This window comes from Canis lupus, chromosome 24 (genome assembly GCF_003254725.2).
Source record: "Canis lupus dingo isolate Sandy chromosome 24, ASM325472v2, whole genome shotgun sequence".
In the NCBI taxonomy this organism is placed as follows: domain Eukaryota; kingdom Metazoa; phylum Chordata; class Mammalia; order Carnivora; family Canidae; genus Canis; species Canis lupus.
Window position 1 is genome coordinate 34806167 of NC_064266.1, and position 14147 is coordinate 34820313.

Below are 14147 nucleotides of genomic sequence, written 5' to 3' on the forward strand. Positions count from 1 at the left end.
AATAAATACAGTCTTTAAAATCTATCTATATATATATAGTTAATTATTCTTTAACACCGAACCCCAGCCAACAGCACCGGAAGTAAGCTAATCTGACACACCCAGGTGCGTCTTCTCCTTAGGGCGCATCTCAGCCTTCCCGTGCTCGGGACACCACACGGCACGTCAGCACCATGCCGAACAGTGAAATCACCGAGCAAAAGCACAAAGTGACGAAACGTGACACCAAACAGACGTGAAAGAGATGCTCATCACACGCGGTACGAGAGCTAAAGCCGGAGCAGAGCGCTGCCTCGTTCGGGCTCAGCTGGGAGCCTGCACGCTGGTGGCTCAAAACTTTCCGCCGCTCTGCTCATGCGGTGAATGATGAAGAAGCACCCTGAGTACTGATTTGGGGGCTACAGGGAGATCTTCGAGCGAAGCAATCCACAAATAATGGGGATCGACCGTGTCAAACAGCTCTGCTTTCCAGAAACGTCCAGAGCCTGATCCCTTCTTCCTGCTGCCTGGGCCGAGCACCAAGGCTTCTCACCAGCTCTCCCAGCTGCCCTCCTGGCCTCCCCCCCCCCCCCCGCCCCGCTTCTGCTCCCAACCCTGCACAGCCCACCCAAGCGGCAGCTGGAGGGTCCCTTGAACACGCAAATCTGACCTCGGCTCCTCTGCTCCCAACGTCCGACGGCTTGCTGCAGAGGAAGGGCCGCCCTGGGCCCTGTGAGGCCCTGGGCCCTCTCCCGTCCCCCTTCACAGGGAGCGTGCTCCCACGTTCTCTCCCCACTGGACCGGCAGGCCCTGTGTCCCTGCTCCTAGGGGCCACCTGGCCCTGGTGACATGCGTCCACAGGACTGTTTGAAAGAGCAGATGAGCGTGCCTCCTGCCCCCTCCTGCCCCTCCTGCCCCCTCCTGCCCCTCCTGCCCCTCCGACTCCCTCCTGCCCCCTCCCGGCCCCGGGGCCACACTCACTCTTCTTGAAGAGCTTCTTCCTGCGGCCGGCCAGGCTGAGCTTGTAGTCCCCGGTGTCGCAGGCACAGGTCTCGCTGCCCTGCGCGTAGTACTTGGGCACCAGGTTGGAGAGGGCCCTGCCCCCCAGGCGCGCGGGGCCCTTGCACTTATGCAGCTTCAGCTTCCCCGAGGCGTCCTCCACGCACTGCCACTTCTGCAAGACACGCGAGGGCCTCAGGCTCCCGGGCCTTGGTGGCCTCCGCCCCGCTGCCATCCCCCGGGGAACCCCTCCCCTGCGGGTCTCGGCCTTGGCCTTCCTGGAACTGCGTGTTCAGTGATGGACAGACACACGTCTGCGTGGGAGGAGCACAGCGGGGACCCGGGCTGGAGAGGGCACTCCTGGAAGGGGCAGTGCCAGCACGCTTAGGGCCTCAGCCCCCTGGGGTGGCTCAGCCAGCAGGGCCACGACTGTCCTGCCCCGGGGGGTGACTGTTGGGACGGGGGGTCCTGGAGGCTGTAGCTGGGGCGAGGGACGGACGCCTCCCCAGCTGCTCCGGGCCCCACCTCCAGGGATCTTGTCCTTTGGGGTAAACAACATGCTCTGATCATGTTCTGAAGCTGCTGCTATGCCCCCATCCCGCCCTGGGACTGCCTGACCCCCCAATCTGGGTCGGGGGATGGGGGAGAAGTGCACCGAGGGGGATGGAACAGTCCAGGGGAACCAGGGCCCCCGGCCCCTCAGTCCCTGTAGCTCAGAACTGAAATTGGAACCACTTCGGGCATCTCCCCCGCACGCAGCTGCAGGATGGCAGGCTTTCTGTTGGGGACATTTAGGGACCTTTGGGGCCAGGGCTCTAGGGCCTGGAACCTCGCTCGGCAGCAAAGGGAGCAGCATCACCCACAGCTCTTGTCCAGGGCACAGAGTGGCCTCTTCCCAGACAGTACGTCCCCCCACATGGGGTAGGGGGGCCCGGGGGCTCAGCAACAACGGGGGGAAGGGGCATGGTCATGGGATGGCCCGGCCCTAATTCTGAGTCTAGCAAGAAGGAGCCACCTGCATGGGGCCCACCTGGGCCTCGGAAGCCTCGTGGCTGCTGGTGAGAAAGGGGACACGGAGGCCTGTTTGCCTTGCACTAGTGGGCGGGGGACCGAGGCGGGGACGCGCGGCCTGCACCCCTCGGCTGGGCCACCCTCCCTGCTCCCTGTGCCCTTCGGCCCTGCCCTCCCGCCCCCTCCAGAGCCCGCCTCGGCCTTCCAGGCCTCAGGAAGGCCGAGCACAGACCCTTCTAACACCCGTCACAGCTCCTGCCATCTAACGTCACAGCTCCTGCCATCTTACTGTGCGGTGGTGAGGTTCTTGGCAGTTCTCCTGCAATCAGCTCACTTTTTAAAAACCTCATTTATTTAAAAAGGCAACTTCCTATTTCTCATCTAAATGGAAAGCCAGCAGGAAGAGGCAGTGAAGTGACAGCAAGGGGACTAAGATCTGGGGCATCGTGTGTGTGCAGAGGCCGCAGCGGCTCCGTGAAAGTGGCTGAGCAGGGGCTGCGGGGAGCTGGAGCCACATTCGCCCACACGGCACTTCTCCCACGTCTGAGTGTCACCTGTGCCACCAAGTGTCACCTGGGGTGTCACACATCAGCAAAACACCATACCCTGGAGGCCCTGACCTCACCAACTCTGTGGACTGGGGGCCTGAGGGCCAGCCTGGGGAAGGTCAGCCTGGGAAGGGCCAGCCTGGGGGAGGGATGGCCTGGGGGGCATAGCCAGGGGGAGGGACAGCCCAGAGGAGGGATAGTGGTGGTGGGGGGAGGATAGCCCGGGGAGGGACAGCTTGGGGAGGAGGGGAGCCCGGGGGGAGGGGACGGCCTGGGGGAGGGGACGGCCTGGGGGAGGGACAGCCCTGAGATGGAAGGGAGGACAGGAGGCCCCGCAGCGGCCCGCCGCCTCACCTGGCCCAGCTGCTCACAGGCCGTCTGGTACTCGGCGCGCTGACACAGGTCTTTCACGCGCTGGTATTTGGGCAGGAAGTTCTCCTCTTGAGCGTCCACCTTGTCATTGTCCCTCTTGTGGAGCAGTTTGCTGCGGGGCAGACAGTGGGACGTGCAGCTGGCCTCCACGCTCCGGAGGAGGAGGAGTGTGACCCCCCCACAAGCGGGGTACCCCACGCGCACCCTCCCCCCGGGGGCGCTGTCATCACGGAGGACAGGAGTCCGGCCTGGCCACACCTCCTGGTTGTTCAGAGGCTTACAATGTGGGAACTTTATAAGAAACCTCCCAGACGGCAGGAGTCGGGAAGAAATTAGAGAACTTTTCAGCCCTGGTGGAGGCGGGACAACACGTCTGGAGGGACATGTGGTCTCCAGACGCAAGTTCTGCATCAACCACGGGAAGGGTGAACGGGCTTCCCTCCAGGAAGTTGTCCAGGGGGCTGCGGACACTAACTCTCCCACCCCACGGGCACAGGTGGGGCTGCAGGGAGCTTCCTGGGAGGGGCAGTGGGCCCCAGGACCCGGCACTCACCCTCTCTCCACCAGGAAGGAGTCCCGCCAGACCCTCATCTTCTTTTTCAAGTGAAACCTGGGAGGGAAGCACATGTCCACCTTCTCATCAATGTGGGGGCCTCACGCCTCCCCCCACTCCCAAGAAGCAGGGAGGTGCCTGGGTCCATGATCGGCACAGACCCAGGGCTCTGGGGGCCGTCGGGGTGAGGGGGCCCAGCGGGGTGCCGGGAGGGCTCCAGAAGCTCACAGCCCCACACTGAGCAGAGCTGCATCCTCCCTGGAGACGCAGGTCTGAAGGCACATGGGGCGGAAATGGGCAGGGTCAAAGGTTTTTGGGTTTTGCGGGGTGGGGGGGGTGGGGGGGGTGGGGTGTATCCTCTTTGATCCTTTGCGGTTGGACTCGTGCAATCAGAGTGTGCGTTTCATAGGATCTCACTCTACTGCTGTTTCCCAGGCAGGGGCTCAGGCTGCCAGCGGAAGCTTCCACCCTGCACCCGACTCCCAGGTGTCCTGGCTCCCCACCCAGCGCCCCTGCTGACCCAAATGCGCTGCTTTACGCCCGCACAGCTCAGAAAACCCCCTAGTCAAACGGAGGAGGCCCAGAGAGGGGTCCCCCCTGCAGGGCGGCCAGATGTGGATGGGAGGTGCCAGGGCTGCAGGCGGGGAGGGCAGGTGAGGCCCCAGTCGGGGCGGCTGGCGCGGCGGGCACTCACAGAGCGGCCCCCAGGTGGCGCTGCTGCCACGCCAGGCCCCACGGCGCTCACCTTCCCACCGTCTAGTTGCTGTTCCCATGACCGGGCCGGGCCCCCTTCTGCTGCCAGGACGCCTAGGTCTGTGCCGGGGACACCAGCTGGCATTAAAGCCCAACGGCGCAGTGAGGGGCGCGCAGCCCCCCCCGCCCCGACCAAATGCCCAGAGTGGGCCCCACACTCGCTGAGGCGGCCAGCCAGGCGCTCCACATCTCTGGGAGCGTTTGCTTTGGTAAAATGGGATCATAGCAATGCCCCGCCCCCCCCCCCCCCCCCACCTCCCGTCACTGTGATGATCAAAATGGTAAATCCTCCGCGAAGTCCTCAGAGCAAGGAAATGGCTAATGAGCGTTCACGCCTGCTGTTATGAAGTTTTACAGGGTTGTAGCCCGAGAGGGTCGTCAACGGGTCGCCCTGGCTGTAACCCGGAGGGGAGGATGGAACCTTAGGGAGAGAACATCCTTCTTTCCCGTGGCAGGTAAGTCGGCGGGATCGGGGACCCCAGAGCCCCAGCTCCTGACTCTTGGGGATGCGCCCCTCTCAGACCCACGAAGTGCGGGAGGCCGGGCACCCCTACCCCCCCGCACCAGCCCCGCTCCCCTCCTCACCGATTCACAGGCCGTTCTGTATCCAGCAGCTTGAGGATGGACTTCCCATCCATATCCGAGGGGATGTCTAGACCGGCGATGTCCAGGATGGTGGGGGCCAGGTCGATGTTGAGGACGATGTGGGGATTCCTGGGGGAGAGGGGGACGAGAGGACTGGGCCACCCGGGCAGTGGTGCCCAAGCCTCGCTTGGGAGAAGGGTGGCCGGAGGGATGGAAGTGGCCGGGGGCCCACGCCCTGAAGGTGGGGAAGCTGTGATCTTGTCCCTCTCCAGCACCCCAGGACTCAAGGCTCCCATCTGCAGCCCCAACTCAGTGGAACCCCCAGGCCTCTCCACCCTGCACCCCCTGTGCCCTCCACACATACCACAGGTACCAGGATTAACAGGCCTCCACCTGGCCGCTGCTTCTGCTGGGGACGTCCTCCCTGCCTCCCACTACCCGAACACAGGACTCCCACCTTTAAGAGCCACTCTAGACCTTGGACCTGCCCCACACCTGTCTCTGATGCAAACCCTGGCCCATTGCTCTTCTTGGCCAGGCCTCAGGGCCTTGGTCCTCGCTGTTCCCTCTGCTGGAACATTCTTCCTCCAGATGCCAGAGTAACTTTCTCCCCCACCCTGAGTTCTTTGTTCAACAGTTACCACAGAAGCCCGTGACAGCCTCCGAGGGGCCCCACGACCCATGCCCTCCAGCCTGCACACCTTTGTGTGCGCCACCCCTTCACCCCCAAGGGGTGAGTGGGCCAAGCCAACAGGATCCAATAAAGGTGATGAGACGCCACACGGTGGGGACGTTACATGCTACACAACTTCATCTTGCCAGCTGTCCCTTTGTCTCCTTTCCCCTCGGTTGGCTGTGAAGATGCAGGCTGCCCTAGTTCACCAGACCCCTAGGAGGATGCGTGGTGAATATTCTGGGAGGCAGGCGCTGTGACGTCAGGTCCTCTGCTGGCACCTGAACGACCTTCCCCGGCCCAGCCTCCAGCCCTGCCGAGTCCTGCCTGCAGCCTGAGCAGAGGACCACGCTGAGCTGGGCCGACTGCTGAGCCAGGGAAACTGCGAGATACCACAGTGTGTTGTTTACTTGCTCACTTTGTAACGCTTTGTTACGCAGCATAGATTACTATCACGAGGCCCTTCCCGGCTCCTGCCGCTGCCCTGAGGCCTCATCACCCCCATTTACTCTATATTTTACTCATATGCCTGGTTTATTGTCTGTTGCCTGTTTAGAATCTAATCGGAAAGCAGACGCTTCCGTCTGTCTTGCTCACTTCTGTATTCCCAGCACTTTTACACTTAGAATACACTGGGGCTGCTCAGGAAGGGTTAGCCTAGCAAATTCTGTTATTTATCTCTACCATGCGTCTGTCACTTCTCCTGTCTCCTGTTTCCACCTGCAGGTGTTCCCAGTGTGGTGGCAGGTGCCCCGAGGGAGGTGCTCAATGCAGGGGTTGGCCCCTGTTGAATGAATGATAGCCACGTGGCCGCACTCCCCATCCAGGTGGCTTGGTGTCCCCCACCCTATTCCCTGGAGTTGAGAGGCAGGCCTGGGTTTTAGGATTTCAGTTGTCTCCTCCTCCTCCCCCCAGCCCAGCACCTTGTGGACACTGGACAGGCAGCCAGGTGTGCTGGGAGGGCTGCAGGGGGTGAGGCCGCCTGGAGGAGGTGCCCGAGGGCGTGACAACTTAATCTGTCAGGTGGAGGGAGCTGGAGAAGACTGCTGGGTAAGCAGGCACCGAGGGGAATGTTGGCAACCAGCAGATGAGTTGGCTTGAGGGTGTCCAGCGGTCCTGCTCCCCAAGACTAGGTGGGAGGCACCCCCAGCATCCAGGCCCTGCCTGGAGGGCACAGCACCCTGCTCCACCCAGATTCCACTATCTGATGTACTTGGTCTGGTCACTCAAGGTTTTCTATCGCCCCGGCTACCGTGATTGGTTCAGGGATGGACAAGTGACCCAAGCCAGGCTGGTGAAAGTCAGCCTCAAGCCTTGTTGGAACCACTGCTTGGTTTCCTAAACCGATGGCTGCGAGTCACGGGGAGTCTACCACCATGAGAGAAAAGCCTGCCTGCGAACGATGCCGATTCAGACGAAGCTGGGCTCAGAGATGGAAAATGAAAGCTTCCTGATGTGATTGTGGGACTGCTGGATTCAGCCATGCCTGAAGCCAACTAGCCTTGGACTTTCCAGTTACTTTAGTTCCCATATTCCTTTCATCTCTTTTTTATTGGGTGTGGGGAAGGGAGACCTTATCTGGCTTCTGTTTTTGCAACCAAAGGCATCCTAGCCTTCAGCCCCAAGCCTGCCATTAGCACTTTCTTTCTCTTGTCCATGTGGGGTGTGGTTTGGGGTCTTCTGAACCAGATCAGAGACTCTGAGGCTGACCAAACCCGTAAGGTCAATGCCTGTAGAGTCTTTAGTGGGTCAAATTCATTCTTTCCATTTACAGGGAAGGCTCAGGGTTGCAGAGCGGCAGGAGCAGAGGCTGCCTGGGTTAAGCTCCCAGCTCCTTCCCGGCCACAGCACGTGAGCTCGGGCAGCCTCAGCTCTGTGCGCCCCACTAAACGGGGTCACAGCAGTGCCTACCCCGCGGGGTTGTTGGGGTGCTCACATGACTTACGCGGCAGACCCGGGCTGAAGAACAGCTGGATAAGCATGCCTCATATCGTAGCTCTCCTGACACGGGAGCCTGAGATCCAGCGACAGGGAGGGATTTGTTGAGGCGGGCAGCAGGGAGTGACGGGCCTAGCCTTGAACCCACACAAGCCACCTTCTAGAACTGCCTCCAAGCATTCCTTCCAAGGGATGGAAGTCAGGCCACAGAAGTGTCTTAATAGCAATTTATCTGCCTTTCAGAAAACCATTTGAGTTGGTCTCCATACTACGGGGATCTGAGGAAGCTGCTGCTACGATCACCTGCCTTTCTATCCTCTCCTTGCCCTAGATGTGGCATTTTTGGGGCCAGAACATGGCATCTCAAAGGTTGGCCCAAGGACGATGCTGGTTGAGGGCCCACAGTGTCCTGGAAGGAGGATGAGAGGCAAACTGCTTCCCTCTGCGCTGTGGCCGGAGCTGGCCCCCCTGACCTTGGTGGACACCCCCCGACTGAGTGGCAGGGTTCCTCCCGACAGCCGTCCCATGGATCACCCCGGCCAGACATGAACCAAGGCGGCCTTCCCACGCGCTGGTGGCGACGCACACGTAGCCCAGCTCCCTGACTCCCTGGCACACTGCCTCGCCACAATCTGTTTTCACGGATGCTAACGGCCCCTGGTCTCTCCTTCCCCAGCAGAGGGGTAGACAATGTGTCAGCACCCACCCCAGGTGACACCATCGCTGTTTCACTTGGCACCGAGGTGCACCTGCCCAAATCATGTGCCACCCAAGGAGTGGCTTGGGGCTACCCGGTTGAACCACCTGCTTCTCGCCCATCCAGGAAGCCGATGGGTTGGAGCCTCCAGGCCTCCCTGGAAATGTGGGGCCCTGGGAGGGGGTGATGCACTTACAGTGAGCCAGCCTCCACGTTGGGGCCCCTCACGTAGAATGGGACCCTGATGTCAAACTCGTATGGCATGGACTTGCCCTTCACTAGGCCGAACTGACCGATGTGGTAGCCGTGGTCGGCGGTGTAGACAATGTAGGTGTTGTCCAGCTCGCCCGTCTCAACCAGCATGTTGTAGATCTGAAATGCAGGCGGGGCGGTGAGGGCACAGGGAAGGGCAGTGGGCACCGTGAGTCCTGCTGGCCTGGCCTCCCCGAGGGAGAGGAGGAACACGTGCTCCCGGGTCCCTCCCTGGCTCTGGATTTCTGCTGCACCCCACTGCTCAAGGGGGCCCCTGTGATGGATGCATTTATAACTGCAGCCTCCCCACCGCCTGTTGCTTCCTGCCCCCCTTCTTCACAGTGCTTCTCTTCTTCTATCTCTTATGCATGTTTGTGGCTCATCTTCCCCTGAGTTAGAATGGGGGCTCTTGGAGGGCTGGGGCTCCAGGAGGGCGGGGGCTCCTTCACCTTGCTGCCTGCTGCATCCCATGGCACTGGCACGCAGCCAATGCTGCTGAATGAACGAATGAATGAATGAATGAATGAATGGCTGAAGGTGGACTGCGGCCTGGGGCAGGCATTGGTGATCTACAACAGTGCCGTCTGACAGAACTTTCTGTGGTGCTGGCAATGTCTGTATCTGTGCTGTCCCATATGGCAGCCACCAGTTGCATGCGGCTACTGAACACTTGCATGCGGCTATTACGCCCAAGGCACTGAATTTTAAACTGTATGGATTTTAATTAAATTTAAACAGCCATGGTGTGCCTGGGTGGCTCAACTGGTTAGGTGCCCGACTCTTGATCTTGGCTCAGGTCTTGATATCACCGTTGTGAGTTCAAGCCCCATACTGGGTTCCACGCTGGGTGTGGAGGCTACTTAAAAAAAAAAAAAAATTAAATAGCCATGGATAAATAAAAAAATTTTTTTAAAGATTTATTTGTCTATTTATTCATGAGAGACACAGAGAGACAGGCAGAGACACAGGCAGAGGGAGAAACAGGCTCCCTGCAGGGAGCCCGATGTGGGACTCGATCCCAGGACCCTGGGATCATGCCTTGAGCCAAAGGCAGATGCTCAACTGCTGAGCCACCCAGGCATCCCTAAAAAAATTTATATAACCATACGATGGAATACTGTTCAGCCATGAAAAGGAAGATGCGTGCTACCACATGGATGAATTCTGAAAATGTGATGCTGAGTGCAAGACCTCAGACCCAAAAGACCTTGTAATGTGTGAATCCACTGATTGGAAGTGTTCAGAAGAGGCAGGTGCACAGAGACACCAAGCAGGCTGGTGGCTGCCTAAGAAGGGTGAGGCAGCCCGGGGGGTGATGGCTAAGGGCCTTGGGGCTCCTTTCTGGGGTGATGATCACGTTCTAAAGTTGACTGTGGTGACCACACAGCTCTGCCAGTATATTCAAACCACCGAACAGCACATGTTGAGTGAATAATATAGTATGTGAATTTATCTCAAAGCTGCTAAAAAATGTGAGAAGCCCCACGTGGCTGCCGTTCCAAACAGAACAGACCTGGCAGGGAGGTGTCACGAAGGCAGAGGCCTTGTCAGGACCACTCACGGCCACTTCCCTGGGCCGTCACACTGCTTGCTCATCCTGCCTCTGTCTCCCTTCCTCTGCTGCTGATGACACTCTGAACCGGGTGAGGGTGGGGAGGGCTTGGAGCGTCGGGGGGTGGTGGTGGCCTACCGTCTCCATGGAGTCGTCCACCGACATGAGGGTCTGCAGACGCTTCCGCTGCAGCATGTTGGTGAACTCCATGTGGATGGGCTTCATGGGCCCCGTGTAGCGCATGATCCAGTGCTTGTCGGGGTTGGGCGCGTAGTTGTAGCTTGGTGTGCTGTGGGCAAACACGTGCCCAAGTCAGGCCAGGTGTGGGCTCACCTGCAGGCCCCAGGTCCCCAGCCCCCCAGGTCCCTAAGTCCCCAGGTCCCCAGCCTCCCAGCTCCCCAGCCTCCCAGGTCCCCAAGTTCCCAGCCTCCCAGGTCCCCAGGTTCCCAGCCTCCGAGGTTCCCAGGCCCCCAGGTCCCCAGCTTTCCAGGTTCCCAAGTCCCCAGGTTCCTAGCCCCCCAGTTTCCCAGCCTTCCAGGTCCCTAGCCCCCCAGGTCCCCAGGCCCCCAGCCCCCCAGATCCCCAGCCGCCTAGCCCCCAAGTCCCCAGCCCCATAGGTCCCCAGCCCCCCCGTTTCCCAGCCTCCCAGCTCCCCAAGTCTCCAGGTCCCCATCCTCCCAGGTCCCTAGCTCCTTAGCCCCCCAGGTTTCTAGCCCCCCCATCCCCCCAACCTCCCAGGTCCCCATCCCCCCAGTTCCCCAGCCCCCCAGCCTCCCAGGTCCCTAGCCCCCCAAGTCCCCAGCCTTCCAGGTTACTAGCCCTCCAGGTCCCCAGCCCCTCAGGTCTCCAGCTCCCTGGTCCCCAGCCCCCTAGCCTTCCAGGTTCCCAGCCCTCCAGGTCCCCATCCCCCCAGCTCCCCAGGCCCCCAGGTCCCCAGTCCCCAGCCCCCCAGCTCCCTAGCCTCCCAAGTTCCCAGCCCTCCAGGTCCCCATCCCCCCAGTCCCCCAGGTCCCAGGCCTAGGCCTTCATGTCTCGGGGGAGCATCCTCCTGCCCCGTGGTGGCCCATCAGGGGCTCTGCTACCCCTTACATTGGCATTTCTGCAGCACGCGGTGCGCCTGCGGGAGGACCGGGGGTCACCCCGCCTTAAGTGACCCCAAGCTACTCAGTGAGGTCAATGCCTCTGACTTGGGCTCTGCCAGCCTGCCTGCCCAGCCCTGGGGGGGTCCCTAGCACCTCCCCAGAACTGGCTCTGCTCCAAGGAGAGGACAGGCTCAGGGGGAGAGCCTGCCTGGCACGGCCCGCCCTCCAATTCCCGAGCCCAATGCTGATTTGCAGGGTCCCTCGGGCAAGAGAGTTATTGTGGTTAGGGCACGACTGCAGAGTTTCCTTCTGTAATAGATTTTGGTTAAAAAAAAAAAAAAAGGAAGAAAAAGGACGTTGGCTAAACCATCAGGTCAACACTAGTCACGGATGTGGGGCCGAAAGCGTGAGGACGGCGCTGAACACCTGTTACAAATACTCTTCCCATTTGCTCTCATCACCTGTTTGCAGAGGAGGAAACAGAAGGTCAGAGATGTTCGGGGACCTGCCCACGGTCTCAGCACGCGGGCGTTGGAGCCGGGGACCCCGTGACCTCTGCCCTGCGGACTGCTGCGGTGACGCATCACCCCGAACAAATCACCAGAACCTCCGGCTTCCATGGAGCAGCGGCCTCGTACCACGTGCTGGGCCAGCTCGAAGGGTGGCCTCCTACCATCTCCTTAACACTCAGCCTGGGAGCAGGTGCCACCTTCCCTGCCCCAGGGCACGATCCCACCACAGCGGAGCTGGGGTCTGAACTCCAGGCCGCTGCCTCCCAGTCCCCCAGGGAGGAGACCCTCCCACCCATCAGTGCTTGGCCCTAACTTTGGCCAAGTCACTCCTGCTGGAGCCTGGAGCAGCCGAAACACACAGGTGAATCTGGTTCACGGTTGTGGAAGTTTCCAGGGCATTCCGGTCATCCAGTACCCTGTCCCAAAGCCAGAGCCCCTCTGTGCGGCTCAGCTCATGCCAGGCCCCAGGATCTGAGCTCCCCCACACCCCACCGACGTGTGGGGCGTCCTGGGTGGGGTCCCCCACAAAACGGGGGATCCTTCGCGCTACTCTGGTTCCTGTCAGATCTCACCCCCTCCCCAGGCAAGGCTGAAAATAAAGGTTGAGTTTCCACTGCCTCAAGACAGAAGGCTTTTCAAAATGGCCAGGAAGGGGGCCCGGGTGGGGGGGTGGGCGAGTGGGCGCACTCGCACTCCTTGCAGGGAGGGCGCGGAGCTCCCTCAAGCCTCGCCTGCCCTGCTAGGACCGCCCCGGCCTCTCTGGTATTCATGAGAATACCAGAGTGTTGGGGGAGGTCAGGGAGGTCAGGGAGGTCAGGAAGGTCAGGAAGGTCAGCAGCCTTCAGGCGGCAGCTCTGGGCGGCCTGAAGGTTATGGGGACCCGTTGCTACGGGCTGACTCACAAGCCTTGAGATTCCTTCTGGGCTTTGCTTTGAGTCCCTGGCTGGTCTCCCGCTGCTAAATCCAGCCCGGCCACCAGCCTCCTTTGATCAGGAGCAAGGCCTCGCTCTCCTGTGGGCTGGCTTAGGGCCTGACCCCCATGTAGAACATTCGGAGGAACAATCCCCCCCCCCGCCCCCACCCCAGGAACTGGGGTCTGCTGGGGGCAGGGGCAGACACAGTCCTCAGAGCTGTTTGGAAAATTGTTCCCGGAGGCCCAAGGGGCCAGATTCCAGGATGTAATTTTGAGCAATCATCTCTGAATCTATTAGATTCTATTAGGCTGGTGTCTGTCCTCCAGAACAGCGAGGGGTGGGTTTGTCAGGAGCCTGCAGAGGAGTGATTTCCAAGCCCTGTCCCTGAGCCCTCTTCGGGAGCAGGGTTGGGGGGTGGGGGGGCAAGCTCGAAGGCCACTGCCTGCTTGCCTGTCACCTGCTTGAGGCCAGGCTCTCTGGGGAGGAGGCCACATTTTCACAAGAACCCAGCCGCGTGCCAAACAAAGAGGGGAAAGCCTCACCTCCTCAAGAATCTGAGGAATGTCTGGTGTGTTCACAACAGGGCCCCTAAGGCTAGCGAGCACCCCCTCTGCTCTGCGGGGGGCAGTGGGAGGAGGATCTTGTCCCCCAGCCCCTCCCTGTGCATCTGGAGCCCAGGCAACCTGACACCCACCGTGAACCCACCACAGGATGCCACACCTTGAAGGGAGCTCTGGGGGCCAGTGGGGGTCGGGGTGTGTTTGTCTGTCTGCTTCTGTGTGTACGTCTGCGTGTTTGTGTAACTACGTGTCTGCATGTTTGTGCATCTGTGTGTCTGGGTGTCTATCTCTGTTTGTATGCCTGCATCTGTGTGTCTGTGTCTTCGTGTGTCCGTGTAATCATATGTCCGTGTCTGTGTTTGTGTTTATGTGTGTATTTGTGTATCTGTTCGTATCCTTGTGTCTGTTTCTGGGTAGTCTGTGTGTGCATTTCTGTACCTCTGCGTGTGTCTGTGTATCTACGTGTGTATTTCTTTGTATCTTTGTATACGTGTGTACATTTGTGTGAGTCTGCGTGTGTCTGTTTGCATCCTCGTGTGCGTGGAGCAGAGCAGGGAGTGGGTGGGGGCCCTGGGTAGGTGGACCGGGGCCACGCTGCATCGAGCAGCATCTGTGAGAGCCCACGAGGCCCACGTCAAGGACAGGACACCAGGTTTGACTGGGTGGCAGTCTGACAGGAGCCTCCGAATAGAAGGATCTGGAACTCTGACCCACCAGCAGGGCCCTGTCCCCTCCTCACCCCCCCTTGCCTGTCATAATTAAATATCCCAGCTGCAGAAGTTTCTGGTTTTTGGTTTTGTTTTGGAAATGATTATACCCCAGAGATAGGAGAGCCTTCCAAACACACCCCTAATAAGGCGACGGGGGGTTCTCTGGGTAAGTAATAGCAGGCGTTACTCATGTTCAATTTCTATAATTTTCATTTCAAAGGGAAAATAAATGAGCAGGCAATGTCAAACAATCTCATCATGAAACTCTAGGGCTGCTGGGGAGGAGGGATGCCAGTGCTTCTTTTAAAGGAGAAGCTGCAGAAGCAAAGCAGACCTGCCTTCCACCCCCACCCCCCCTGGGGGGGGGGGATGGAGCCGGGCACATGCCTCCTCCCCCCACCCTTGGGGGTGGCTGGTGCTGCAGAGAGGCAGGGCTGGGGAGCAAGGGGGGCGCTGC

General features: G+C 60.1%; 1 protein-coding gene across 6 annotated transcripts in view; it reads right to left on the minus strand.

The window, feature by feature from the left end:
* SULF2 (sulfatase 2) overlaps positions 1 to 14147 on the minus strand; it is a 118793-nt gene that overhangs the window by 12204 nt on the left and 92442 nt on the right. For all 6 annotated transcript variants that reach the window (XM_025470344.3, XM_049100666.1, XM_025470347.3 and 3 more), the window contains exons 6-11: positions 10051 to 10201; positions 8305 to 8480; positions 4801 to 4929; positions 3463 to 3519; positions 2892 to 3021; positions 961 to 1153 (exon numbers count right to left, since the gene is read on the minus strand). In XM_025470344.3, the coding sequence (XP_025326129.1) occupies positions 961 to 1153; positions 2892 to 3021; positions 3463 to 3519; positions 4801 to 4929; positions 8305 to 8480; positions 10051 to 10201 (836 nt within the window). The remainder of the gene's footprint in view (positions 1 to 960; positions 1154 to 2891; positions 3022 to 3462; positions 3520 to 4800; positions 4930 to 8304; positions 8481 to 10050; positions 10202 to 14147) is intronic.